The sequence below is a fragment of the Gouania willdenowi genome (genome assembly GCF_900634775.1).
Source record: "Gouania willdenowi chromosome 24 unlocalized genomic scaffold, fGouWil2.1 scaffold_320_arrow_ctg1, whole genome shotgun sequence".
NCBI lineage: Eukaryota > Metazoa > Chordata > Actinopteri > Blenniiformes > Gobiesocidae > Gouania > Gouania willdenowi.
In genome coordinates, this window is record NW_021144848.1 from 2,998,215 (window position 1) to 3,024,436 (window position 26,222).

Consider the following 26,222-nt stretch of genomic DNA (forward strand, 5'->3'; position numbering starts at 1 on the left):
GTATTTACTGTGCTTTCTTTCCTTTAATGTTTGTTTGAAGGCTCGACACACTCACAGGCCACTTGATTAGATACACCCCGTCTTTTATTTTGAAGGATGTGCTCCAGCAGAGCCTCAGATGAACTTGTCCTTCTCCTAAATCCTTTACCCTGCTGCCCCCCCTGGTGGATCAATCATTGAATTACATGTGGTAAAAAGACAAACCCTGAATTATAGATTTTACAAATAGATTTTATTCCACCAACCAATACAATGAACAATACATTAAAAGAAACACTATTTAAACATTTTTGTTCTGATGCAAACTACAAATTAAAGCTTTATTTAGAACAAAAAAAAGTCAACATTCAATGTAAAGAAACGCGACTGACACACGGAAAAAGATCCAAAGAAACAAATATAAGGTTCGTTCACAGGACGTCATCGTCGTCTTTTTCCTCCCTAGGCTTCATTGCGCCTTCCCTCGACAGTCGATCAGCCTCCTCGTTCCCCGTGTAGCCAGCGTGACCAGGAATGTGAAGCTACACAGGGAAAAACAGGGAAATTTAGGGAAAACCAAAGAGAAAAGATAAGAAAAATGGATTAGAAAAGGAGCAAAAAAACAATGAACTCTGGAATAAGAAAGAAACAAGTTCAAACAGAATAAGTAGAATAACAAGAAATCAAGAAGAAAACACAAGGGGAAAAATAGGAAAAATAAAGAAAAAACAAGGATAAGGTGAAAAATAAAGAAAAATGAAGTAAAAAAAAAAAACAAAGGAAAAATAAATTAAAGATAAATGTTGGAGACAAAACCCTATAAAAATGTAAAAATAAATAAAAAGGGAAATAAAAAAATAAGGAAAAATAAGTTTAAAAAATTAATCTTGGAAAGAAAACCAAAGTTTAAAAAAGACAAACAAAAAAAACAAAATGAAAATGGAAAAATAAAAAAAACAAGGACAAGAGAAAACAAAGGAAAATGAAATAAAAAAATAAGGAAACAAAACCAAAACCCAAGTTAAAAAAAAACTAAAAGTGAAGGCAAACCCTGAAAAAGAGAAATAAAACTCTTTCTCACCCAAACCACGTGCAGTTCAGAGTTGAGAGAGTCCAGCTTCACAAAGTCGTCCTTGTTCTTCACCTGACCTCCATCCTTCAGCATCCACCCGTTCTGCTTCCAGCCCTTCACCCACTTAGTCACACCTGCACAAAGAGAGGGCGGGGTTTTCGGGGACGCCATCACGTGATCACGCCGTCTCCTGATTGGCTGTCCCACCCACCGTTGATGGTGAACATGCTGTCTGTGTAGAGCACCACCTTCCTCAGCTGGTTTTCTTTGGCCAGTTCCAGCGCTCTGCAGGCCGCCTGGGCCGAGGACACGCCCACAACGGCAACACGTCAACACGCTGACAAACACACCCATCCATCATCACTGAGGGGCGGAGACTCACCTGGATCTCTGCTCTCTGATTGGTCTGTCGTCCTTCCAGCGGCTCTGCAACGTTTCTGACAACGACCAAATGTTTGGTTTGTTTTTGTTTCAGACGATTCTTCTGCTTTTGTTGTCATTTAAGTTTAGTTTATTGTTCTCAACCTTAGGGTCAGGACCACATTTGGGGTCGTGAGACACTGGGAGGAGGTCCCCAAATGCTTTCAACAAACACAAGAATATTTTATGAACTATTTGAACCATTTTTGCTTATTTTTACTCTTTTTCTGTAACTCCACCAAACTCACCATATTTTAACCTATTTTCATCACTTTTTCTTGCCTTTTAATGAATTTTTGCCACATTACTCCAATTTCTGACAGTTTTCCATCCATTTTCAAAGCTTTTCCTGCACATTTTTCCCACTTTCCAGACATGTTCAGCAGTTATAAACCCTTTCTACCACTTTTAAACCTAACGTCACATATTGACCCATTATTGTCACTTTTAACCTCTTTTCACCATATTTCATGATTTTTCATGCCCATTATTTGCCAGTTTAAACTAATTGTTCCAATATTGACACTTTGAACCCTTTTTGCCCACTCAAATTTGCAACTTTTAAACAATTTTTGTGGTTTTTAAAATCCCATTTCACCACCTTTTCCACCATTTTTGGTCACTTTTAACCCATTTTACTTCCACTGGTTTAGAGTGTGTGTGTGTGTGTGTGTGCGTGCGTGTGTGTTGCTCACAGTGGGTGGTTGGGTCCCCAGTAAACGCCGATGCCGGCTCTAGCGTGTTTGAGTCCGTTGGATGAGCAGCATCCGTCGGTGTAAACGACCACAGCGTCACCTGAGGGCAGAAGACAAACACTGTATGAGCATGAGATGGACCGCAGTAGCAGCTGAGGTGTCCCCCGACCCTCTAACACATGTATATAAACCCTCTAACACATGTATGTAAACCCTCTAACACATGTATATAAACCCTCTAACACATGTATATAAACCCTCTAACACATGTATATAAACCCTCTAACACATGTATATAAACCCTCTAACACATGTATATAAACCCTCTAACACATGTATATAAACCCTCTAACACATGTATATAAACCCTCTAACACATGTATGTAAACCCTCTAACACATGTATATAAACCCTCTAACACATGTATATAAACCCTCTAACACATGTAAATAAACCCTCTAACACATGTATATAAACCCTCTAACACATGTATGTAAACCCTCTAACACATGTATATAAACCCTCTAACACATGTATATAAACCCTCTAACACATGTATATAAACCCTCTAACACATGTATATAAACCCTCTAACACATGTATGTAAACCCTCTAACACATGTATATAAACCCTCTAACACATGTATATAAACCCTCTAACACATGTAAATAAACCCTCTAACACATGTATATAAACCCTCTAACACATGTATATAAACCCTCTAACACATGTATGTAAACCCTCTAACACATGTATATAAACCCTCTAACACATGTATATAAACCCTCTAACACATGTATGTAAACCCTCTAACACATGTATATAAACCCTCTAACACATGTATGTAAACCCTCTAACACATGTATATAAACCCTCTAACACATGTATATAAACCCTCTAACACATGTATATAAACCCTCTAACACATGTATATAAACCCTCTAACACATGTATATAAACCCTCTAACACATGTATGTAAACCCTCTAACACATGTATATAAACCCTCTAACACATGTATATAAACCCTCTAACACATGTATATAAACCCTCTAACACATGTATATAAACAATCTTACCCATGTATGTAAAACCATCTGAGCTTTTCGACGACGACTCTTCTGATGGTTTGACTCGTTTGTTAAGCTCCTCCCCCTGGTCGTCCGGGGCTGAGTGAAGCCTCTTCTTTCCCAGAGGAATGTATTCCAGAGGCTCTGGGCCTCGTTTAGGAAGCAGCAAAGATAAGTCTGGGAAACACATGCACACATTTACAATAGTGTCAAATAATAAAAATGTAATATTATATACAATATTAAAGACCAACAAACTTGGGAAAAATAAAAAATGCTCAGGTCAGCTTCGCCTGAGTCCAAATATGTGCATCTCTCCTGTAGCACCAGCAGAGGCGTTTTATTCCTGAGTCTGAACATGTGGATTGTTTTCTGCTAGGGGCTGAATTACACCCGCTGGAAGCCGTGGTAGGTTGGTGTGCTTCAGCAGCAGGGTCAGGTTTATGCTAATGAGGGCTACGTTACGTAACACGGCTATGATTTCTGACCCGCCCATTAAATCCTGTTTCACCTAGTTTCATAATTACATTATAAATGGTTGAATTAGTTTTTACATGTTTTAAGGAAAACATTTATGACCTGATTAATGTGTTTAGAAGAAAATGTCTGAATTTGCTTTACACGAACTTCAATAAAAGTACTGCTGAAGAATTAATGTTTGTATATTAGTTTTACATTAAATTATCATGAGAAAAAAAGGTGTGTTTTTTGCTTGTTTTCATAAGAAAAAGTTGTAATAAAACTAAATAAAATCTACGGTGAAATGTAAAAAAGTAAATTGGTGATTATGAATAAAACCAAAGAAATAAATTTGAAGTCTGAGAGTGAATTTCACAGTAAATCCTGACTCTGCAGTGGATCATCTCACCTTTCTTTGGCTCTGGTAGAGAAGGAGGAGGAAGAGGAGGAAGAGGAGGAAGATAAACTCCTCTCACAAACGCCCAGGCCTCTCGCTCTGAGCTGAACTTCTTAAAGACGGCTGAAGGAAACTTGTCCACTTGGTTCTTACATTCAGCCCTGCATCCAGTCACAAAACATTCACATCAGATCAGGTTCCCACGGTGTAATGACATTTAATCAGTCGGCCTTATTTTGGTTTTCACTAGTATTAATTACATTTTCACTAGGGATGTAACGATTCACTCAACTCCCGATACGATTCGATTCACGATATTGGGTTCACGATACGATTCTCTGACGATTTATTTTACAAAATGAGACTGTAGACAAATGATGATTGAAAAATATTCCTTTATTTTTTTGGGGGGAAAAAAAACTAGAAAATACTGTACTATTTTCCTTTTATTTTTCATTGTCAAAAGAATCCCTTGATAAACTGTTCAAAATAATGCAATTTAACTAAAAATAAATCTTGAATTAAATAAATAAAGGAATAATACAAATGAAGAAGAAGCTTATTAATTTAAATTCTGGTTCTATAATAAACAATGCAAAACTGCATAATAGTTATTTTTCTTATTAAAAGTGCAACTGAAAATGTATTTTGTGCCTTAACAATTGGACTTAAAAAAAAAAAAAAAAAACGTCATTGCCCTGTATTTACGTCAGATATTTGTTTAGACCAGCAGAGGGCGCTGGTAACCCCGTGGTCGGTTGGCATGCAGCTAATCTAGCAGTGAAGAAGAGATGCTATGCTAGCAGTCAGAGCTAATAGAACAGGGGTCACCAACGCGGTGCCCGCGGGCACCAGGTCGCCCGTAAGGACCAGATGAGTCGCCCGCTGGCCTGTTCTAAAAATAGCTCAAATAGCAGCACTTACCAGTGAGCTTTTATATATATAGATTTATTTATTTAGCTATTCTTGTTTAAATCACACTTACATGTAACTTAGAAATGACAATACATATATATATAAACACTTAAAATGTAAAGTGTTTTTTGTGTTTAATACACACTTGCCAACCCTCCCGATTTTCTCCTGATTTCTGCCCGACATTGTCCGGGCGGACCATCCTTCACTGAGCGTCGTTTCCAGCCGGACAATAATAACGATTACACCGCATAAGAAGAGGAAGAAGACTCTTCTTCCTCTTCTTATGCGGTGTAATTATATTATTGTAATAATAATATTGTTGTAATAATAATAACGATTACACCGCATAGGAAGAGGTGTAATCGTTATTATTGTCCGGCCGGAAACGACGCTCAGTGAAGGATGGTCCGCCCGGACAATGTCAGTGAGGAAATCGGGAGAAAATCAAATCCAACCATGTGTAGGGAAGTGTTTCTGTTATGGTTATAGCCGTTGTTGTATAGGCTATGTTTAATTTTCCTTTTGTTGATTATATTTATTTCAAGCATACATTGCATAGATTGATGGATAATTTATGCAATGTATACCTTTTTTGTTTAATTTTATGTTATTTATTTTATTTATTCTACTACTACCACCATTTACCATTTGCACGGGTACTGTGGAATTTGTTCTTTACTTTATATGTGTTTTTCAAATAAAAGAACACTGTGAAATTGAATTATTTCATTTTCTCTTTAAAAAGCAAACTACCCCCCCCCCCCCCCCCCCCCCCCCCCCGCTCTTTTGAAAATCTCCCTAATTATTATTTAAGTGTGTATCAAACTGGTAGCCCTTCGCATTAATCAGTACCCAAGAAGTAGCTCTTGGTTTCAAAAAGGTTGGTGACCCCTGTAATAGAATAACGTGACTTTTACAGATATTCATGTAATATTACAGATATTCTTTCGGTGCTGAAGGGGTAATGAATCATTTATTAACATATTTAAGAGTAGAAGGCAGCCAGAAAGAAAGTATTAGCAGACTCCGCCCGTCGCCTACACTTCTGGGTAGCGCCCTCTGCTGGTTAAAAAAGTACTGCGATTCAATTTTCAGAAGATCGATATCAATCGTGATACCTATGAATCGATTTTTAACTGCCTTACGATTAATCGTTACATTCTCACTAGTTACAATCCAGAGCTGACATACTGATATACAATTCAATTTATGAGATCTGAAATGTAAAAACAATTGTAGATATCAAAAACAATATTTGCAACTAGTCTGAATTCCATTATGGATTTGTCCACTTGGAAGTAGAACAGGTCAATATTTATTGATATATAATCAATGGGACATTAAGCACTGTCACCTGGATCAATAAAGGAATTCTGATTCTGATTTAGACAAGTTAAAATCAAGTTTCAAATATCTACAATGACAGTTTCTACGAACGACAACTACATTGCTGATATCTACCAGGGTTGGGATCAATTACATTTTTCAATTACAATTATGTTCTCAATTACTAAAGCTCAATTACAATTGCTGAGCCTGAAATAAATAACCAAATAAAAGTGAACCTTCCTCTTGTGTTAGCTTTCTGTTAGCATCTCTTATGCTAACTGGTGCTAAATCATCTGTAAAATACACTAAAAACAAATATCTATCATCTCATTTATTTCCAATCTATTGGTTACATTGATAGGCTTCATAATCAATAAAATATAGGTTTAATATTTTTGGCGTGGGCGTCTGAGCCTTTTTTGTGTCAGTATACCCCTAAATTAAATTTTCTTTCAATGGTAAAATGTGTTAAAGCTGGCTATGAAACATATTTTATTAATTATTAACTACATATGTGTAGAACTGTACATAGAACTGTAACATGGTTCCCCAGTTTTGTGCTAAATTATAATTGACAATTTTTATAGAATTTTTATGGCAATTACAAAGTCAATTATCTGAACTCAATTCCAATTTAATTACGATTACGACAACTACAGATTTTTAAAATTACAATTATAATTATAAATAGGCAAGACCTGTATTCGCAAGGTGAATAATGTCCCTTTATGTTGTTCTTTTTACTAATTATATTGAAAGTAATAATGCAGGACAAACAGAAGACTGACGTTGACCTTAAATATGACATTGAGCAAAGGACAAGGTCACACATTGAAACTAAATGTTGTTCAATGGTACCATGAGCACTGTCTCTCAATTTGTGGCCAAGTTATACACCTTTTCGCAGTGACATCATCATCCGGGATATTCTCCTTAGCAACGCCCTCTACCATTTTAAGAGGGGTTCACATTTGACAACCGCTATTTACACTATTTACCACGGACAACACAAAGGTTTTACTCAATGTTGTATGAATATTTCAGCAGATTAGAGCCAAAGGCCAAGCACTGATATGAAGGGAAGTTACATCTGGTTGGTTTAGAATCATGTTCATACCAAACACCTCAAGGTTTATAGAAAAACAACCCGACAACATGGTCAGATCTTTAATGGTCTGATATTTACGAGTATCTCATTAACAGCCCTGACGTCTACACAATGGAGAAGATGAGAACTTACAAAAGCTTGGATGTATATATTTTATTTAAGGTAGACTTATGTACTGTATATGTTTTTGTGTTTATATAGGCCTGTGTCATCATGATGATTGGCTCATTACGCGATGTGGCTATGCTAGGCTAGCTTCGCTAATAATATAATAATAATAATAATAATACAGCCTAAATTAAAACAAAGCAGGTCTGGTCCTGGTTAGTAGATGATGGAGACCACTGAGAATTCCAGGTGCCACAGTGGGGTGACAGTCACCCCAGTGGTAGTGTGTGAGTGAGTGTTGGTGGTGGTCGGAGGGGCCGATGGCGCACTATGGCAGCCTCGTTTCCATCAGTCTGCCCCAGGGCAGCTGTGGCTACAATAGTAGCTTACCACCACTAAGTGTGGCGTGAAAGAATAATCCCTTTATTCTGTAAAGTGACTTTGAGTGTCCAAAAAAGCGCTATATAAAAACGATGCATTATTATTATTATTATTATTATTATTATTATTATTATTATACTAGCCATAAACCTTTCAGTCATTACTGAATGAATTACAATAATCAATGTCATAAAATCAGTCAGGATGAAATCAGATCCCTAAAAAACACAACCTACCATTAACGTAATGTCTACTGCAAACATACGACCACTTTGATTTTGGGCTCCATGTAGTTCCATCTACGTTTGTTCTCCTCAGTGCTTGGATCCATAACTTCCGTTTATGGCCTTTTTCTGTCGGTATTCTGTAGAAGTCTATCTTTTCCTTCAGCCAGGCGTGGTTATGACAGCCAGATACTACGCAGGATTTGGGCATTATACGATAAAAATCAGCCAGATTGCAAAATCTCCACCGTGATGTCAACGGTAAATAGCGGTTGCCGGGCAAATGTTTACCCCTCTTAAAATGGCGGCGCGCGTTGCTAAGTCAAGTGCTGACGTCACGCGAAAAGGTGTATTGGGGAAAACAATTTTTTTTTTTGTGACGTCATGAACTTTGACCCCTACCGATCTTTTTACTGGTAGGTCGTACAGCTTTGGTCCAATAATATAAAATATTCCACTTGAGATGAGCTTTTCATAAACGGAAGCATCAAACTTGTATGATAAATATTCATAGATATGGAAAATTTTGGTTTTTGACACTTGACGCGACCTTGACATTTTGGCTCCAAAAAAGGTCGACTGCACATCCTAAACATTGTCCCTATGAGATGACGGACGTGTCATCAGTGCTGCATTAATAGTCTAGGAGGCGTTCTAGGACAAAAGAGTTGCTGAAGATAAATAATAACTCCTACGAGCACAATGTATTTGGTCAATTTCAAATGCCATCATTACCAATGCCATTATCATTACCCGATTACAATTATAATTATACCACAACCCTAATATCTACAATTAATAGTGCAACTAGTGAGTATTGAATTGTAGATATAAATAATTAAAATTGCAACTAGTTAAAATTACATTATGGAGATTTGGAATTAAGCATGTCAAAATGTAATTAAAGATATCTACAATTACAACATGTCAAAATGTAATTAAAGATATCTACAATTACACCATGTCAAAATGTAATTAAAGATTTCTACAATTACAACATGTCAAAATGTAATTAAAGATATCTACAATTACACCATGTCAAAATGTAATTAAAGATTTCTACAATTACACCATGTCAAAATGTAATTAAAGATTTCTACAATTACAACATGTCAAAATGTAATTAAAGATATCTACAATTACACCATGTCAAAATGTAATTAAAGATTTCTACAATTACAACATGTCAAAATGTAATTAAAGATTTCTACAATTACACCATGTCAAAATGTAATTCAAGATTTCTACAATTACAACATGTCAAAATGTAATTAAAGATTTCTACAATTACAACATGTCAAAATGTAATTCAAGATTTCTACAATTACAACATGTCAAAATGTAATTAAAGATATCTACAATTACAACATGTCAAAATGTAATTAAAGATATCTACAAATACAACATGTCAAAATGTAATTAAAGATTTCTACAATTACAAGTACTGCTACTTATTAAATGTCCAAACACACTCCACAAAGAGATGAAATTATAAATAAATGTACAGGAACAACTGCAAAAAAAGCTAATTTTAAAAAATTTGGGACAAAATTTACCTAAAACGACACAATTTATACACAAAGGCTCTACAAAACGACACAAATATATCACCAAAAAGACAGAAACACGTCCTCTTACCATGAGTGGTAAACTCCTGGTTCGAATCCCTTTCTGACAGCATAGAAGAACTTTCCTTTGGCCATCCTGTCGTCCTCAGCCACACTGCACAGAATCCTCCTCACGGTTCTAAAAACACCGGTTAATCTAAACATCGACAAATGGAGGACAAACAGCTTCCTGTCATTCTGTTAGTACTCACAGAGTTACTAAAACATCTCTACAGTCCTTCCTAACGCTAGGTATGAAACATCTTGATGAGTTCACAATAGTATCTGCCAATTCTCGCGTGACTTCACCGTTAAAACCAGCTTCCTAAAGCCGCTACTCTCGCGATATGATTGATGGAAAATTCTTCTTCGTTGTTTTTGAAATCCGACTTTTTACAATAGCGTCACCTGTTGGCAGATGCGTATATTTATAAATTAAACTCCGAAAATATAAGGAAGTCGTTGTCCACTTCATTTATCCATCAAATGATTTTATTAATTAAAGATTTAAACAGGATGTGGATTTAGAAACAACAAAGTGTGAAATAGTCGATCTAATCAGAAGTGTTTAATGAGTACTGATACTCCTACTCAAGTAGAAGTACTGTTACTTGAGTGAAATTCTACTCAAGTACAAGTACAAGCAAGCCATACATAAAATACTCAAGTACAAGTAAAAACTGGCTCAATTAATTAGTACTCAAAATAAAAGTTACTTTAACCCAACGCATTTATTTTTGGTAATAATAAATAAATCCTGCCACGGTTTGTTTGCATACAGTAAACATATAAACTAAAAAAGGAAGAGACGAAATCTTGCACAAATGAAATTATAGTTTATTTTCCACAAAGATATCAGTAAAAAAAAAATAAAAGATTTGTCAAAATGTACAGTTCTTTTTTAAAAACAAAATAACACAAATCTCTCTATAAAAGCAGTGTGTGTGTGTGTGTGTGTGTGTGTGTGTGTGTGTGTGTGTGTGTGTGTGTGTGTGTGTGTGTGTGTGTGTGTGTGTGTGTGTGTGTGTGTGTGTGTGTTCCTCAAATATCGTTGTTATCTACTTCCATAGTTTAGCGGCTGTGTTGAACCTTGAATATATTTTTCAGCATTAAATAAAGTTTCTGTATTTTCTTTTAGGTCAAATAAGCTTCAGTTAGATCAGTGGTCTGCAACCTGCGGCTCTGGAGCCTCATGTGGCTCTTTGACTCTTTCGCAATGGCTCCCTATAGCTTTAAAAAAACAACAACATTGTAATAATGAATTGTTATTTCTGACAGATGGTATTGATGATTAATGACATTAACTTCAAATAAAATTATGACAAAATAATTTGATAACCTAAAAATAAATAAATTTGCGCAATAAGTCAGCCACCTTCCTACTTCACTTTTCCTGCACCTGCACCTACTGAACTGCTTCTGCTTCTTGAGTTGTAAATCCCTGCTAAGATAACTAAACTAACAAAAAGACTATTCTGGAAGAAAATAGAGATTTTATGTGTGTGGGGAAAGATTTATTTAACTGTCAACATGCTGGCTTCATATGCAGATATGCATGCTTGATATGTTTAGAAACATATATGTATGAAATTAGCATGTGTTGACCGACATCATCACATGATGTCAAATTCAAATTATATTTTGTAGCCCTTCAAGTCCATTAATTCATAAAATTATTTGATATTATTTAAGTGTATGTTATTTTAAACACTGAAATGTTTTCATTAAGCTTTTGTAAATTGTAGATTTTCAAAACAGATTTAGATTCCTGTCCTAAAAGGGAGAAGATTGGGCTTTAGTTATGAGCACATGCATTTATAGATAAACAAATATTCTCTTTTAAATTAAAAGTAATTGTAATTTTTTATTTTATTTTATTTTATTTTATTTTATTTTATTTTATTTTATTTTATTTTATTTTATTTTATTTTATTTTATTTTATTTTATTTTATTTTACCTAAGCTTGGCTGTCTGGTCCATAGACAAGAAAACGGTCTGGCCCAAATCAGTCTCGCGATACTTCCCCCTCACATCGTCATAATCTCGCGGTAGCAGACTCTTCGCTCCCATTGGATGAATCCAACTCTCGCGATGCTCCGGTCTCTTCCTTGGCCGTCGTTACTGCGGTGAGTCGCGCTATTCCTCCTCAGAACCACAAAGTCGTGTTTAAAACCGGATTCACATTTTTTATTTTACAAATGTTAAACTTTATAAGGTAACGTAAGGCTTTGATGGCTTAGATTAAGCAGATTGAGACAGTGGATGGCTTTGTTTGAGCTGATTAATGCCTATAGTAGTGTGGCTCCGGTGCCTGGGAAGTGTTAGCCTAGCAAGGCCGTACATGTGTTCAGTTTTTAGACCCAAAGGTTAAACTATGTCGCGTTTAATGTTGACGTTTGACTTTTAAAAGTCCAGAACTTTTAAAAGCGGAATTTTGAGGTGTAATGTTTTTAATCTAGACCTTCATTTACTGACCAATGTAAAGCTTTTCCTCCGCTGAGCTCAGTCTGAATCCCACATTACAGAATCTACAGCACAGTAAGTTTCTTATCTATGAAATATTGTGCTCTTATTGCTTATTGTGATGGAGTTAATGTCTTACAGCGTCGCTAAACCTGTATATGCGTTAGCACCAAGCTAGCATGTAGCTTATCAAAGCAGTAAGTGTATAAACAGGCATTCTACAACACGTGTGCGTTTGTGAAGGAAATAAAAATATTTAAATACAGAATGCAAAAAATTACTCTGAACTCTGTACAATCGACTATTCACTCTTTAAAGTTGTGTAAAGTCTTACTAAAATGTGTCTTTTCTCAGCTTTATTGAGCCTAAACCCATTGGATTGTCTTACTATAGTTGTATTTTATGAGCTTGTGCTAAATCATGCAAAGTTCAACCCCTGAAATGGAAATATCGACATGTTTTGGGGCAGTATCACTCATTTACACCATGTTTAATGCATGTTCTAATGTAGTATCAACAGACGGACGTATCAAATGTTGTGTTGAAGTCTTTAGCCGGTGAAACCAAATAAGTAAACTTTATATAATGGAAAGTGAAGCTGTTTTAGTTGATGTTACTAACTTTTTCTGGTTCTGTCCCTCACAGAGACAAAGGCCATGTTCAGTACAAGCGCCAAAATAGTGAAGCCCAATGGCGAACTGCCAGACGAGTTTGAGTCTGGGATCTCCCAGGTGAGATTTCGGTTCATTACAGCGACTGTTCACTTTGTTTCCTGATTATTAACGCGTGTGCTTTGTCTCGTCCTTTTTCAGGCTCTGCTTGAGCTGGAGATGAACTCTGACCTGAAGGCTCAGCTGAGAGAGCTGAACATCACTGCAGCGAAGGTAAGAACACACACACATACACACACGTGTTGGTTCCAACCCGACGTGGACATCCAGGAGTGTCTCCTCCTGGCTCTGTCCTGGTGGCGTATGGGAGCGTAGCTCTGAGCTGTGACGTACAGTCCCGTTCCACGCCGTCGGAGACGAAGCTCCGTCCCCGGCTGTCGCTGGTGAGGACGAGCGTCCTGCATATTCCTACATCTTCCCAGAGTCCTTTGGGGCCGTTACTGGGGAGCTAAACCATGCAGTGCACAAAGTCTCACACATTAGGTGTGTGTTTCTTATTGAATAATTACTATATAACCTTCTGTTTGTCCTTGAATGTTACTGTTTTTAATGCTCAGTGTGCCTGTAGATAAAATCAAATGGAGATAAATATCATTTAAAAAGGTTAGTCCTTTTTAAAGTGAAACAAATCTATGCACATAATTCAAATGTTTTTCCAGAAATGCATGATACTTCTCAGTTTAGAGTGTGAACTGAATGTGACCTAGTTCCTGAGGTTCTACGCGGGCACACACACTGTTTACGGATGTAAATATGGAGGCAACACCTCTGCTAATTATTACGACCTCACTCTTCTTCCACTTTCCACTCCGTCCTCTAGGGGTAGGAAGTTTTAGGTGTATTCCATTTCAATTATGAGTTAATTCACTTTTTTTTTTGCATTATTTCTCACCGTATTCACTAATGAACTGCTGTTCTTAAAAATATAGCAATTGCATTGAGTCAGGACACACATTTACATTTTAAGCTGTTCATTTAGATGTGCATGGTAAAGTAGCTGCAGCCTGTCTGTAATATCTACAATAAACAGCTGTTCTTAATAGTTTGTTAAATATAAACTAAAGAACGATAGTGCTTTTTAAAACTTTTTAATTTATTAAAATATCCTTCTGCAGTCATCTTGTAACTGACCATTTAAGGATGCTTTCACACCGGTTTAGTCCTGGATTGGGGTTGAATGGGCGGAGAACAGCACTTCGTTTTATCACCTAGACTAGGCTCGGTTTGTGTTCACGGTGCACTTACTGATCTGCTCCAAACAGCCTCTGATGTAGATGGATGAACTAGTCGCCTGGGGTGTTGTTACTGAAGAAGTCTCATCTATGGGTGCTCACAAACTTCATCCTTCTCCGTTTGTTCTTGACCAACAATGGAGCAGCAACAACTTGACCTTATTTTGGCGTTTAACTGTTTAGTTTCGTAATATGGCTAATCTTTCTTTCCACTCACACCACGCGTTCTACGTCATTGCACATACTTCCTGTAATTAGTCGCGCTGTCCATTTGTGTTCGCGGCGCAGCTGAAGCACTCAAGGCTTTGTTAGGAAGTGATCCGAGACCCGCCAAAACATCCGCGAGTTCACAAAACAAGGCGTACTATCCGAGCAAACAAATCTTAGAAGGATTCTTCGATTGGGAAAGCACCCTTAAGAACCATTAATGGTAATGTATAAATCAATGATCACCGTCTGAACGACGATGCATCGATTACTTCTCCCTCCCCTACCGTCCTCCACTCTGGCTGCTTTGTTTCCCATCGCTTTTCCTGGAACACAGATTTGTGATGCATTTTAATGATGTAAAGGTTGAATACATGCAACTTGTCCATTCAGACAAAATATCAGATGTGTCGTATTCAGGAGCACGTATGAAAGTGGCCTGGGTCAGATTAGTGCTGTTTAAACTGTAACAGATTCTGGTGACATTTTCCTGCAGTGTGAACGTAGCCTGGAGTCGTGCGTGAGACCTGATCCCCTGAACGAGTCTCACCGTCCCGTCTGTGTTCCTTCCTGCAGGAGATCGAGGTGGGTGGCAGCAGGAAAGCCATCATCATCTTCGTCCCCGTCCCTCAGCTTAAGTCCTTCCAGAAGATCCAGGTTCGCCTGGTGAGGGAGCTGGAGAAGAAGTTCAGTGGAAAGCATGTGGTCTTCATCGCACAGGTGAGCAGCTGTGTGTGTTTGCCACCGTTCCAACCCGACGTGGACATCCAGGAGTGTCTCCTCCTGGCTCTGTCCTGGTGGCGTATGGGAGCGTAGCTCTGAGCTGTGACGTACAGTCCCGTTCCACGCCGTCGGATACAAAGCTCCGTCCCCGGCTGTCAGCTGGTGAGGACGAGCGTCCTGCATATTCCTACATCTTCCCAGAGTCCTTTGGGGCCGTTACTGGGGAGCTAAACCATGCAGTGCACAATTATTTTAATTTCTTTAAATATTATCTAAAGCAGGGGTTCTCAACCTTTTCATCTCCATCATTGATAACACATGCATTAATTCATCTGAATAATACCCACTGTTATCCAGGAACGTTTACTATTAGTCATCTTAAAAATGGGAATTTTTAATCACAAATAAAATGGGTTCAAGTGATCAGAAAATGTGGTGAAATGGGATTTAAAAAACCACAGAAATTGTTTAAAAGTTACAAATTAGAGTTTACAAAAACAAAGTGGTAAAAAGGGTTTAAAGTGTCAATATTACAACAATTCGTTTAAACTGGCAAATAATGGGCATGACAAATCATGAATGTGGTTAAATTGGCAGAAATAATCATGAAGAGGTTAAAAGTGACAATAACGGGTCAACGTATGTGACATTATGTGTAAAGGGTTTATAAGTGCTGAACATGTCTGGAAAGTAGGAAAAACATGTAGAAAAGGCATTGAAAATTGATGAAGTGTCAGAAATTGGAGTATTGTAACAAAATGCATAAAAAAAGCAAAAATGTTGCATAAAGTGATGAAAATAGGTTAAAATATGGTAAATGTTTGGTGTAGTTGCAGAAAAATGAGCAAAAATCTGCTCAAATTGTCCAAAAAAATGTTCTTAGTTTTTTTGAAGGCATCTGTTGAACCTTTCCCTGTGACTCGCAACTCCTAATGGGGTTCTGACACCCAAGGTTGAGAACCCCTTCTTAAGGATGTTCTGTTAAACATTTTTGGCCCCTAATCTCGTCTGAATCTTTTCTTTTTTTATTATCATTTCTTTTCTTTCTGTAGTTTTACTTATTTTTGGGGGGTACATTATGTAAAGTAATTTAAATTTGTACGTTGTATTAATAGAAGTCTGACACATTTGGTGTTTATATGTTTTTACGTGTTCTGTGTAACGCAATGTTTCCTTTCAGAGGAGAATTCTGCCCAAACCAACCAGAAAAAGCCGCACAAAGAATAAGCAGAAGCGTCCCAGGAGGTGAGTGTCTGTTTACTTTATCAGCGTTGTGCAGAACTCACTTTGAACTGGAAGATGTTTTTCTGTCTCTGGGAGTCTGTTTTTAACGCTTTGCACGTTTTCCCATCGGTCAGTGCAGCAGCTGTTTCATATTCCTTCAAAACTTGATTTATTTATGCAGTTTTTAAAGGATCCTCCACTTTCTTTACAACTTTAACATTTACTTATTAGTTGATCGATGTCTAACAAAGCACATTATTATGCACCATAATTAGTTTAACTTTTAAAAATAGGACAACTTTACAGTTTTAAAGCCTGTGTTCCTCTATCTTGAAATCATGTGATTGATGATGTCACACGGCCCCACTGCCTATAAACGTCTCATTGCTTTCTATTAGAGTGAAACATTCAGCCTGATTTATAGATCATTTAGTAGATTTATAGATCATTTAGTAGATTCTTAGATCATTTAGTAGATTTATAGATCATTTAGTAGATTTATAGATCATTTAGTAGATTCTTAGATCATTTAGTAGATTCTTAGATCATTTAGTAGATTTATAGATCATTTAGTAGATTCTTAGATCATTTAGTAGATTTATAGATCATTTAGTAGATTCTTAGATCATTTAGTAGATTTATAGGTCATTTAGTAGATTGACAACTTGTGCTGCTTTTTCTAAAACTGGTGAGGAACTCCATTGCAAAAATCAGTCCCACATGTTTGGGTTAGCTTAGCATGTTGCAGCGTTAGCAGTGTATGGTCAAAAGGGAAATGATGTAATCACATTTAAATTATAAACGGTGATGATTTGTCTGTTTAACCCGACGTGGACATCCAGGAGTGTCTCCTCCTGGCTCTGTCCTGGTGGCGTATGGGAGCGTAGCTCTGAGCTGTGACGTACAGTCCCGTTCCACGCCGTCGGAGACAAAGCTCCGTCCCCGGCTGTCGCTGGTGAGGACGAGCGTCCTGCATATTCCTACATCTTCCCAGAGTCCTTTGGGGCCGTTACTGGGGAGCTAAACCATGCAGTGCACAAAGTCTCACACATTAGGTGTTTGTTTATTATTGAATAATTTTATATAACTAATTTTTTGTTCTTGAATATTAATATCCTTAGGTTTTCTTCTTGTTTTGTCTTGTGTAATCGTGTCTTTAAAAATCAATAAAACGGTTATGGGTTCATGTTGGATATTTTCAACACAAATTTGTTAAAAAGTGGATGGTCCCTTTAAAACTTTAATTTACTTCCAATTGACTTCAGAAGGTTTTTTGAACTTAATTGAATTTGTCCCTCCCCTTTGACCCCTCAGTCAGCGCCGCTACATGCTAAGCTAACGACACATTTGGAAGGATTGTGAAACAGTTGCTGCACAGATCTGAGATGTTTAACAGCTTCATTTAATGGAGGCAATGGTTCATGTTTGGTGGATCAGATCTATTCAGTCTGTTTGTAATAAAGCTGAACCATTTTGAAAAATCTAACTGATTTTCTGTTTTCCCTTCAATAGTCTGATTGCTTTTTATGTATTTTTCAACAAACACAATCATTGTCACTTGTTCTAATAATATCAGATGTATTATACATAAATTGTTCTTTCTTTGACAAGGCTTATGTTAAAATAAAGGCAAATGAAGCATGAATTAATATCAAAGATGGTTTATTTATCTACTTCAATTACAGTTGTAAACTTAAGTGCATTTATGTAAACATTCACCATGACAACGTAGCAAAATTCTGCCGAACATATTGAAAAATAAGAACAAACGTGCTCAAAAAAATGAATAATATTTTAAGGTAAATCAAAGTCCCAATAAATCCTAAATGAACAAGTGTATGTTATTAATAAACCTTAAGAAGGAAACAAATATTATATTCAGTCAATAACAACACACTAAACCTACACTGATAGCAGTGGCTGCCACGACATTGTGGGTGGTCCAAGAAGAAAATTGTGGTGAAGGAGAGGGGTCTGCTACAGCGTACCCAGGGTGGCGTCGGACAGAGCGAGACTACCACGTCCACTGGTGCAGTTTAGGTTTAGCACGAGGGCCCGCGGTGCATCCCCCGTTAGTGCCCACGGCGAGTTTGTCGCGGTCATCGGAGCGAGACGCGTTTCTTGGTGGAGCGCAGCATCTTTTTTATATCCTAAATAATTTCACACAGCTGACGTGCTGCTGCTCTTTGGTTCTAAACCCTGTCTTGTGAGGTCGCTCTTCCTCCTGCTTCACTCACACGTCATGTGATCAGAACTTTTTATTTTGTTTTTCTCAAAATCACAGCCTTTGAAGTAAGGGTGTGAAAAAAAATCATTTTCACAATATACTGTGATCTTTTTGGGGGATGCTGATTTTAAATAATTTTTTTAATTTAAAAAATCTTTTTTTTAATTCAAAAATATGTAATTTTTTATTTTTGTGTATGCATTAATTCAGTGGGTACAATGCTCTCAATGTGTTGGAATGGTTACTTGATGCAATTGATTTTATGATGGTGTGTAATTATGTATGTGCAGACATTTTATTTTCATATAATCTGTTCAGATCAGTGTTTAAACTGACACAATAGGATACATAATGTTTTTGGGTCAAGGTCTTTTTATTGTTACTTTTTCTATTATACATACCGTATTTTTCAGATTATTAGGGGCACTATCAATGAATGGGTCTAACTGGGTCTATTTTCATACATAAGGTGCACCGGTTTATTATTATTAAGACTCATTAGGCGAAACAAAATAGTCAAACTTTATTCAACTCATTACCAATAATTCTCAACATTGTTCGTGTTTAACACATAAAATACAGAACATTACACTCTTTATTTTTCAGTTCAGTATGTTGAAGCACAGGTAAATATCTCTCCACGAGGCGTCTGACTACGGTAGCCCTCAAGCGCCAAAAATCTATCAAGTAGTGCAGCTTCATAGTTTACCAAAGTTGTACTAAAACATTTTGACATATTAATTTCATACATAAAACGCACCTGATTATAAGGCGCACTGTCGATTTTTGAGAAAATTAAATGATTTTAAGTTCACCTTATGGTCCGAACAATACGGTACAAGCATTAACATCACTAATGTTTATATTAACAGTGAAACATCCTCCTCTCATAGCTCCAGATGAGCTTTTCTCTCAATGTTTTATAAACAATAACAGAAGTTCAAACATGCTGTGAAAGGGCAAATTATAGAAGGTATATGAGATATACACAATAAATGTATGCACATGTCCACATATATGCATACATACTAAAAAGGAATGAACAAAAACCCTGAGTAAACAATAAAATAAACTAGTGATCCATATCATCAGCTTTAATTTAATTTACAGTATCATTAGCTTCTATTTGTTCTATATAAGTTATAAATAGTATAATGTTCCTATGCACTGCCTCTGGTGTTGTATCGTATTCTCATATTTTAAGAAATGAACGATATCATTAACTCATGATTTAAAAGTCAGAGGATGTTTGTCCTATTTCTACAAAATCAGTCAAATTAAGGAGCGACAATATCTCGATACGGCGATATATCGCAATATTTTTCGCACGATCAATTATCGATATGCTTGCGCTATCATTTTTTTTTAATGTTTGTTTATTTTCAAAACCTTTTCTGCGTTTTTCACTAAAATGTTCCAGGTACGTTTTCACTGAAATGTCGTCACTGTTTGTTGAAGGAACAATATATTGTTTACTGTAATATTTCACTATAATCACTGGTAATAAAGACATATTGATTGTTTGCATAAAGCACTATTAGAGATACTTATTAGTTTACATCAGTATGTTGACAATTATTTACAGAAATGTTGCACTGAAATAGTGTCACTGTTATAGGACACTTTCTATATTTATTGTCTAAGATATAAAATAAGGTTGATTTCGTAGGTTGATTTCTGACCAATATATCGATAATCACAGTATTGTCATATTGTGAGATAATGATATTGTGAGCTTTGTATTGCATAACGTGAGGTTCCACTCCAAGTCGACGTGCTAACAGAACCAAACGCAACCACAGTTTTTGGCCGATGACTGAGATGTAATTCAGGTGGTTTGACCCCAAACAATGCTGTTATAGGAGTGGGTTTTAATGTCATTTGTAAAACATCTGTAAGTGTTAAGAATATCAGTTTCCAAAACCCATCCAGTTGTTGGGCAGGACCCAAACATGTGTAAGAGTAGCTGGTGTTTGTCTACAACGCTCACACAAAGAATCAATACCAGGAAACATCTGGACCAGTGGAGGTGATGCAGAACTTTAAACTGATCACAGCATGTTTTAAACAAATAGAAGAGTTTATTTTTCACGACTTCTTCCAACATTCTCTCAGAAAGTTCTAACCTCAATTCTTCCTCCAACAGATTTTCAACCTGATCAAAGGTTTCAAGTCGTGAGAGTTAATGAAAGAATAATCAAGTCTAATAGACCCTTTAGAACAGGGGTTCTCAACTGGTCTCACCCTGAGACCCACATTTTCCCACGGCCATTAAATCGCGACCCACGTTTTTCAAACATAACTGTTGAAAACACACATTGTCTTGTTTAAAACATACATCTATATATTTTCCTCTGCAGAATGCATTTTACAGCAAGCCTGTCAAAAAAAAGTTTCTTTCAAAATAAAAGACAAATCCAACATAAGACATGTTTATATTTGACCAGCTGTTGGCGACCCAGGTCCGTGACCCACTTTTTGAGTCCTGACCCACCAGTTGAGAATCTCTGCTTTAGAAGATGGGTTCAGTTTCAAAATAAAGTCTAGGATAGAGCTGGTCAGCGTGGATGGAGATAAATGTTGATACAAAATTATGAATCTGAAGAAATGACCGTGGAATATTGAGTTTTATTGTAAAGATGTAAAAGTGTTTTTAATAAACACATTTCTACTTTAACCCAGACATCAAAAGCTTTGTCTATGATTGATGGTTTTTGTTATAGCGGTGTGGATTAAAATATCTTTTAATGAAAATCTTAAAACAGTTTTTATTATGGCTTTGAAGAATATTCAGATATAGGTTTAAGTAAAGGATGATTTGTATAAACAATGCATCTGAAGAGGTGGAATTTCTAATTTTTGTGTATTATCAGTGACTCAGGGTGATTTATCCTTAATGTTCTCACTTAGTTGTTACAATGCCGTCATTATGTTGTCATGGTTACTTTAAGACTTCTACACAGTAGTTTCAGTGAAAAGAAACTTGTTGCACTTTGTTATGACAGTGTGTAACACTATTTTCTTTTTTTGTGAAAATGTGCAAAAACACTAATAATAAATAATAAATATGATGTTTTGAAGCAAATAGTTTTGACTCAATTTGTCTGAATGATCAATATATTCTGATGAACATATAACTACTTGATTTTTCATCTCTACGTTTACTTTTGATATTAACAGGTTAGAATATCGCAATATTGTATCGCGATACGTATGGTATTGCAACATCTCTTATACTCACCCCTATTTGCGGTTAGGAAATCTCCTTTTATCATATCACAATATTATTGCAATCGTTCATCCCTAGTGTGTAATGAAGGACAAGAGCAGATCTATTGTTTCTATTTCTAACTATTTTTTTGTTCCTCAGTCGTACGCTGACGGCGGTGCACGATGCCATCCTGGAGGATCTGGTGTTTCCCAGTGAAATCGTTGGTAAGAGGATCAAAGTGAAACTGGACAGTAGCCGACTCATCAAGGTTCACCTGGACAAGGCTCAGCAGAACAACGTGGAACACAAAGTAAGTGACTTCCTCTTCCTCCTCCGACGTGGACATCCAGGAGTGTCTCCTCCTGGCTCTGTCCTGGTGGCGTATGGGAGCATAGCTCTGAGCTGTGACGTACAGTCCCGTTCCACGCCGTCGGAGACAAAGCTCCGTCCCCGGCTGTCGCTGGTGAGGACGAGCGTCCTGCATATTCCTACATCTTCCCAGAGTCCTTTGGGGCCGTTACTGGGGAGCTAAACCATGCAGTGCACAAAGTCTCACATTAGGTGTTTGTTTCTTATTGAATAACACTATGTAACTTATTTTTTGTTCTTAAATATTGATGTCCTTAATGATGAGTTTGCTTGTTGTTGTTGTTTTGTGTAAATGTCTTAAAAACAATAAAACAGTTATGGATTCATTTTAAACCTTTTTCAGCACAGATTTAATAAAGACATTTAAAAGCTTATGGAAATAAATGTGAACGATCCTTTTAAAAGTTTATTAATAAAATATTTTTTCACTGGGGCCGTTACAGTGATAAATTATGACTAAATATATAAATAATGTCCTGTTCATCATTTATGTTCCTGATCTTTATCTTCATTTCTTTCTCTTTTTTATTTTTTTTGCCTGTAGTTTTACTTATTTTTTGGGTAAATTTGTAAAGTAATTTAAATGTGTCATTGTTTTTATAGAATGTCAGTAGTGGGGCGGGACGATATCAATCACAACTCATTTCAGTTTTTTTTCTCTAAATGACGATATAAATCAGACAATTTTAGGTTAAATTTACTGATAAAAAAAAAATGCCAGACATTTTTTAACAAACCGCTGAACAATATGAGCCACTCAGGGCTTTTTCTCATATAGGAGGCAGCACGTGTGAGTGAGTTCTGTAGTGTCTTGTTTAGATGATCTGATTTAGGATGAGAATATATTTAAAAACATGTTGGTTTCATTTATTCAGGAAATTAAGTTTTAGCTGCAACTAGTGATTGTTTTTTTTTTTTTTTTTACAGTTTATAAAGAAGATTTAAACCTGCTTAAGCTGATTAAACTGAAATAAGTGTCTCACACACAAACACTGTTAGTGAATCAAACATTTCTACGTCACTGAGCATAAATCCCACGACACAACAAATTAATAATAAAATTCATTGCCAACACTTTCAATAGTCAGTTTTTATTGATTAGTTGATTAGTTGCCAACTTTTATTTCAGAAAAGATTAAAATGAACTTGCTGGAATTATTTTAATATTCAGTATTTTTTGCAAAGGTATTAAAATACCATGAAATGAAATCATTTTTCCACAAAATGCAAACAAATTAAAAACATCTAAACCTGCTTTGTCTGTTTATTTGAAAATGGATAAAAGTTAAATATGATTTTTTTTGTGTGTGTGTTTTAACGTCAAACCTTTGTGTGTTTTCTCGTTACTTCAGGTAGAAACCTTCTCCGGTGTCTACAAGAAGCTCACAGGCAAAGACGTGGTGTTTGAATTCCCAGAATTCCAGCTGTAAATGCAGATGACAAAATAAATTTGTTTACTGTCGTTCCTGTTTGTGGTCATTGTTAAAGTTCCTGGAGAGCTGCAGTCCTGCACGTTCTGATCATTACACTCACACGTTTATTAACAGTATGAACGTCTCATTATTAATGGTTTCAAACATTAATATTCTGTAGCGTGAAAGTGTCATCAATGATCCTGAGATGATTAAAAGTTCTACATCTGAAGATGGAGAGAAACCAAACTCAGAATGTCAGGAAAATTATTCAAAAACACAAAATGATGTTTAGGGTGTTACTCGTACTGCTAGCTTAAGCCGTTCCAAGCTCACAGCAGAAATCCCCCTTTTCTGTCACGGACGTGATCACCAGCTCAACTCGGTTCCCACAGACAAACGTCATCACATTAATTTATGACACATGGCATTACGTCGTCATTAAGCGACTGGGTTTTGTTGTTGACAGTACTTGCTGTTAATTTCATGTCCTCTGTTGCGTAGGGTAACCACGTCAAGATTTACCCAGGCACGACACGTTCTCAACGGCTGGATTATAGGAACGGACTGGGTTTCCGATGGCCCCTGAACGCATCACTTTATTAAATGACTAACTCTGCTGATATTTGCTCTATTGGAGAAATTCCACCAGTTTGTGAAAGATAAGAAGTTACTCTTTACAGCCAGTGTCGGTAAATTGCAATAATTCTACTCACGTAACAAACTTTAAAGATGCTTCTTTGTTTTGAAATCGACACAAGGAGCAGAGAACCGAGTGAGAGAGAAAGATTAAAACAGACCAAATAGTGGATTTATTGAAAATAAAAACCACAATGGATGGAGGTTCAAAGGGATTAAAAATCAAAAAAGGAAACAGCCTATAAAGGTAAGATCAGTTTAATTTCTGGATCAATAAATGTCGTTCTGCATTCGTGGACCTAGTCTTGGTGTACATTAATGTAAGTGTAAATAGATGCTTTGAATGTGCGATAGTTTAGGACTGTGTTTGTTTAAACTGTGTGAGTCCATCCGAGTATATTTATCTTCATCACTTTCAGTTTCCTTTTGATGAACATGATTATATCTAACGTTTATTTCTTTAAGTCCATGCAGAATGAACGCGCCCCTCCCTGGACATTAAAACCATGAGCTGACCCTAGTTTCCTATACTACTGTAGCCTGACTACTCACACTAGCAAAGTTAAATTACAGTGGTGGGATGGCCAGTGAACATGGGTTGGACTAAATGTTAAGGTAAATCAATGGTTTAAGTTCCACTTGGAAGATCAAAGTTATTTTGTACACTTTGAATCTGACAGATTACCAATGTCCTGTGGGGTTCCTCAGGGCTCTGTTCTTGGACCTCTTCTGTTTAGCCTTTATATGCTTCCTTTAGGACACATTTTACACAACTGTAAGGTTGATTATCAGAGCTACGCAGATGACACACAACTATATCTATCACTGAACCCAGATGACTATGGTCCCATTGAGGTGTTGTGTGACTGCTTAGAAAAAGTAAACTGCTGGATGAGTGAAAACTTTGTTATGCAATTATTTTAATCATATCAAATGTGTGTTCATGTGTACAATTTGTCATGTGTTTATACACAATGACTGCATTATATCGTTGTACTTTTGAACAGAGTCGTTGCTCCTTTGCTGAGTCATGTTAGATTAGTCGCAGTACAGACAGATTGTGCTGTATTTACAGTGCCAGTAACAAACAGTCTCTGCACAAGGTCTCATACCAAAAACTGATAAGCAGAGCTCTGTAACAGTGCCTACGTATCATAAGATGTGATTCTTGTTTTGTGCCTTTCTACTTTGTCCTTGGAAGGGTTTAGATGGCCGACTCACATTCTTTCACCTACGCACACAGATAAGACACAGCTGCATCTGACCTCAAAGGTGGACTCACATGCAGACAGATATCATTGGCTCCTACATCTCCACTGTTAGGACATCTGACCCCCTCCTTTCCTCTCATCTTAGGGTGGGACTTTTCTCTATCTGGGAAAAGTTGAAACTGTGGAACTTTCCAGTTAGTTGCTGGCCGCTTGCCCTTCCTACAGGATGGAAGACCTTTTTTGTACTCCTATTCATTTAGTTTATAATAAATCCTTTTTTATAAAATCATCATGCTTTGACTGGACTTCATCATTCAACCAGAGCATAAATCATGTTTCCAAAGAGGACGACCGTAAATTTGCTCTGACAACTTCCTTCAACTAAACCATGACAAGATGGAGGTGATTGTCTTTGGTAACAATGAAAAGAGGACTGCTGTCAGCAAGTATCTGAGTCTGGATCTTTAGAAGATAAAGACCAAGTCAAAAACCTTGGTGTTCTGATTGACTCAGATCTGACATTCAGCATCAGATCAAATCTATCACAAAAACATCTTCTACCACCTAAAGAACATCTCCAGAGTGAAAGGTTTAATGGCTCAGAAAGATCAGGAGAAACTGGTCCATGCTTTTATCTCCAGCAGACTGGACTATTGTAATGGTCTTCATCAAACATCTACAGCTGGTTCAGAACGCTGCAGCTCAGGTCTGAACCAGAACAAAGAGGTCAGAACACATTAGTCCAGTTTTTAAGTCTTTACACTGGCTCCCAGTCAGCCAGATAGTGGAACCCAGAGCTCACAGATCTATGGACATAGGTCAGATAGTGGAGCCCAGAGCTCACAGTAACCATGGTGATGCTGCT

At 36.7% G+C, this 26,222-nt stretch overlaps 2 protein-coding genes and 4 non-coding genes across 8 annotated transcripts; 5 read left to right on the plus strand and 1 right to left on the minus strand.

Annotated features, from left to right (window-relative positions):
- Nucleotides 1-213: 213 nt before the first annotated feature.
- On the minus strand, nucleotides 214-10,103 carry rnaseh1 (ribonuclease H1). Of its 2 annotated transcripts, XM_028440571.1 has the most exons (9): nucleotides 9,980-10,103; nucleotides 9,799-9,906; nucleotides 4,105-4,253; nucleotides 3,246-3,413; nucleotides 2,167-2,266; nucleotides 1,434-1,488; nucleotides 1,263-1,347; nucleotides 1,061-1,185; nucleotides 214-521 (listed from the first exon to the last, which is right to left on the minus strand). In XM_028440571.1, exons 2-9 carry the CDS (start codon nucleotides 9,861-9,863, stop codon nucleotides 411-413), a joined length of 858 nt encoding a protein of 285 aa, XP_028296372.1. In that variant the 5' UTR covers nucleotides 9,864-9,906; nucleotides 9,980-10,103; the 3' UTR covers nucleotides 214-410. The 2 variants fall into 2 exon arrangements, with proteins under 2 accessions (XP_028296372.1, XP_028296371.1); XM_028440570.1 differs by having other exon boundaries at nucleotides 9,799-10,082.
- A 1,717-nt stretch (nucleotides 10,104-11,820) lies between these two features.
- On the plus strand, nucleotides 11,821-23,557 carry rps7 (ribosomal protein S7). 2 transcript variants are annotated; one of them, XM_028440591.1, is made up of 7 exons: nucleotides 11,821-11,894; nucleotides 12,877-12,962; nucleotides 13,044-13,115; nucleotides 14,918-15,061; nucleotides 16,245-16,309; nucleotides 21,886-22,036; nucleotides 23,448-23,557. In XM_028440591.1, the coding sequence occupies exons 2-7, from the start codon at nucleotides 12,888-12,890 to the stop codon at nucleotides 23,523-23,525; spliced, it is 585 nt and encodes a 194-aa protein (XP_028296392.1). In that variant the 5' UTR covers nucleotides 11,821-11,894; nucleotides 12,877-12,887; the 3' UTR covers nucleotides 23,526-23,557. The 2 variants fall into 2 exon arrangements, with proteins under 2 accessions (XP_028296392.1, XP_028296393.1); XM_028440592.1 differs by lacking the exon at nucleotides 11,821-11,894 and adding an exon at nucleotides 12,165-12,306.
- LOC114458332 (small nucleolar RNA SNORA73 family) lies at nucleotides 13,156-13,372 on the plus strand. Its single transcript, XR_003673020.1, has one exon. It is a non-coding gene; the product is annotated as a small nucleolar RNA SNORA73 family (small nucleolar RNA).
- On the plus strand, nucleotides 15,096-15,313 carry LOC114458330 (small nucleolar RNA SNORA73 family). Its single transcript, XR_003673018.1, has one exon. It is a non-coding gene; the product is annotated as a small nucleolar RNA SNORA73 family (small nucleolar RNA).
- LOC114458331 (small nucleolar RNA SNORA73 family) lies at nucleotides 17,114-17,330 on the plus strand. The gene has a single exon (XR_003673019.1). It is a non-coding gene; the product is annotated as a small nucleolar RNA SNORA73 family (small nucleolar RNA).
- LOC114458329 (small nucleolar RNA SNORA73 family) lies at nucleotides 22,060-22,276 on the plus strand. The gene has a single exon (XR_003673017.1). It is a non-coding gene; the product is annotated as a small nucleolar RNA SNORA73 family (small nucleolar RNA).
- Nucleotides 23,558-26,222: the final 2,665 nt, after the last annotated feature.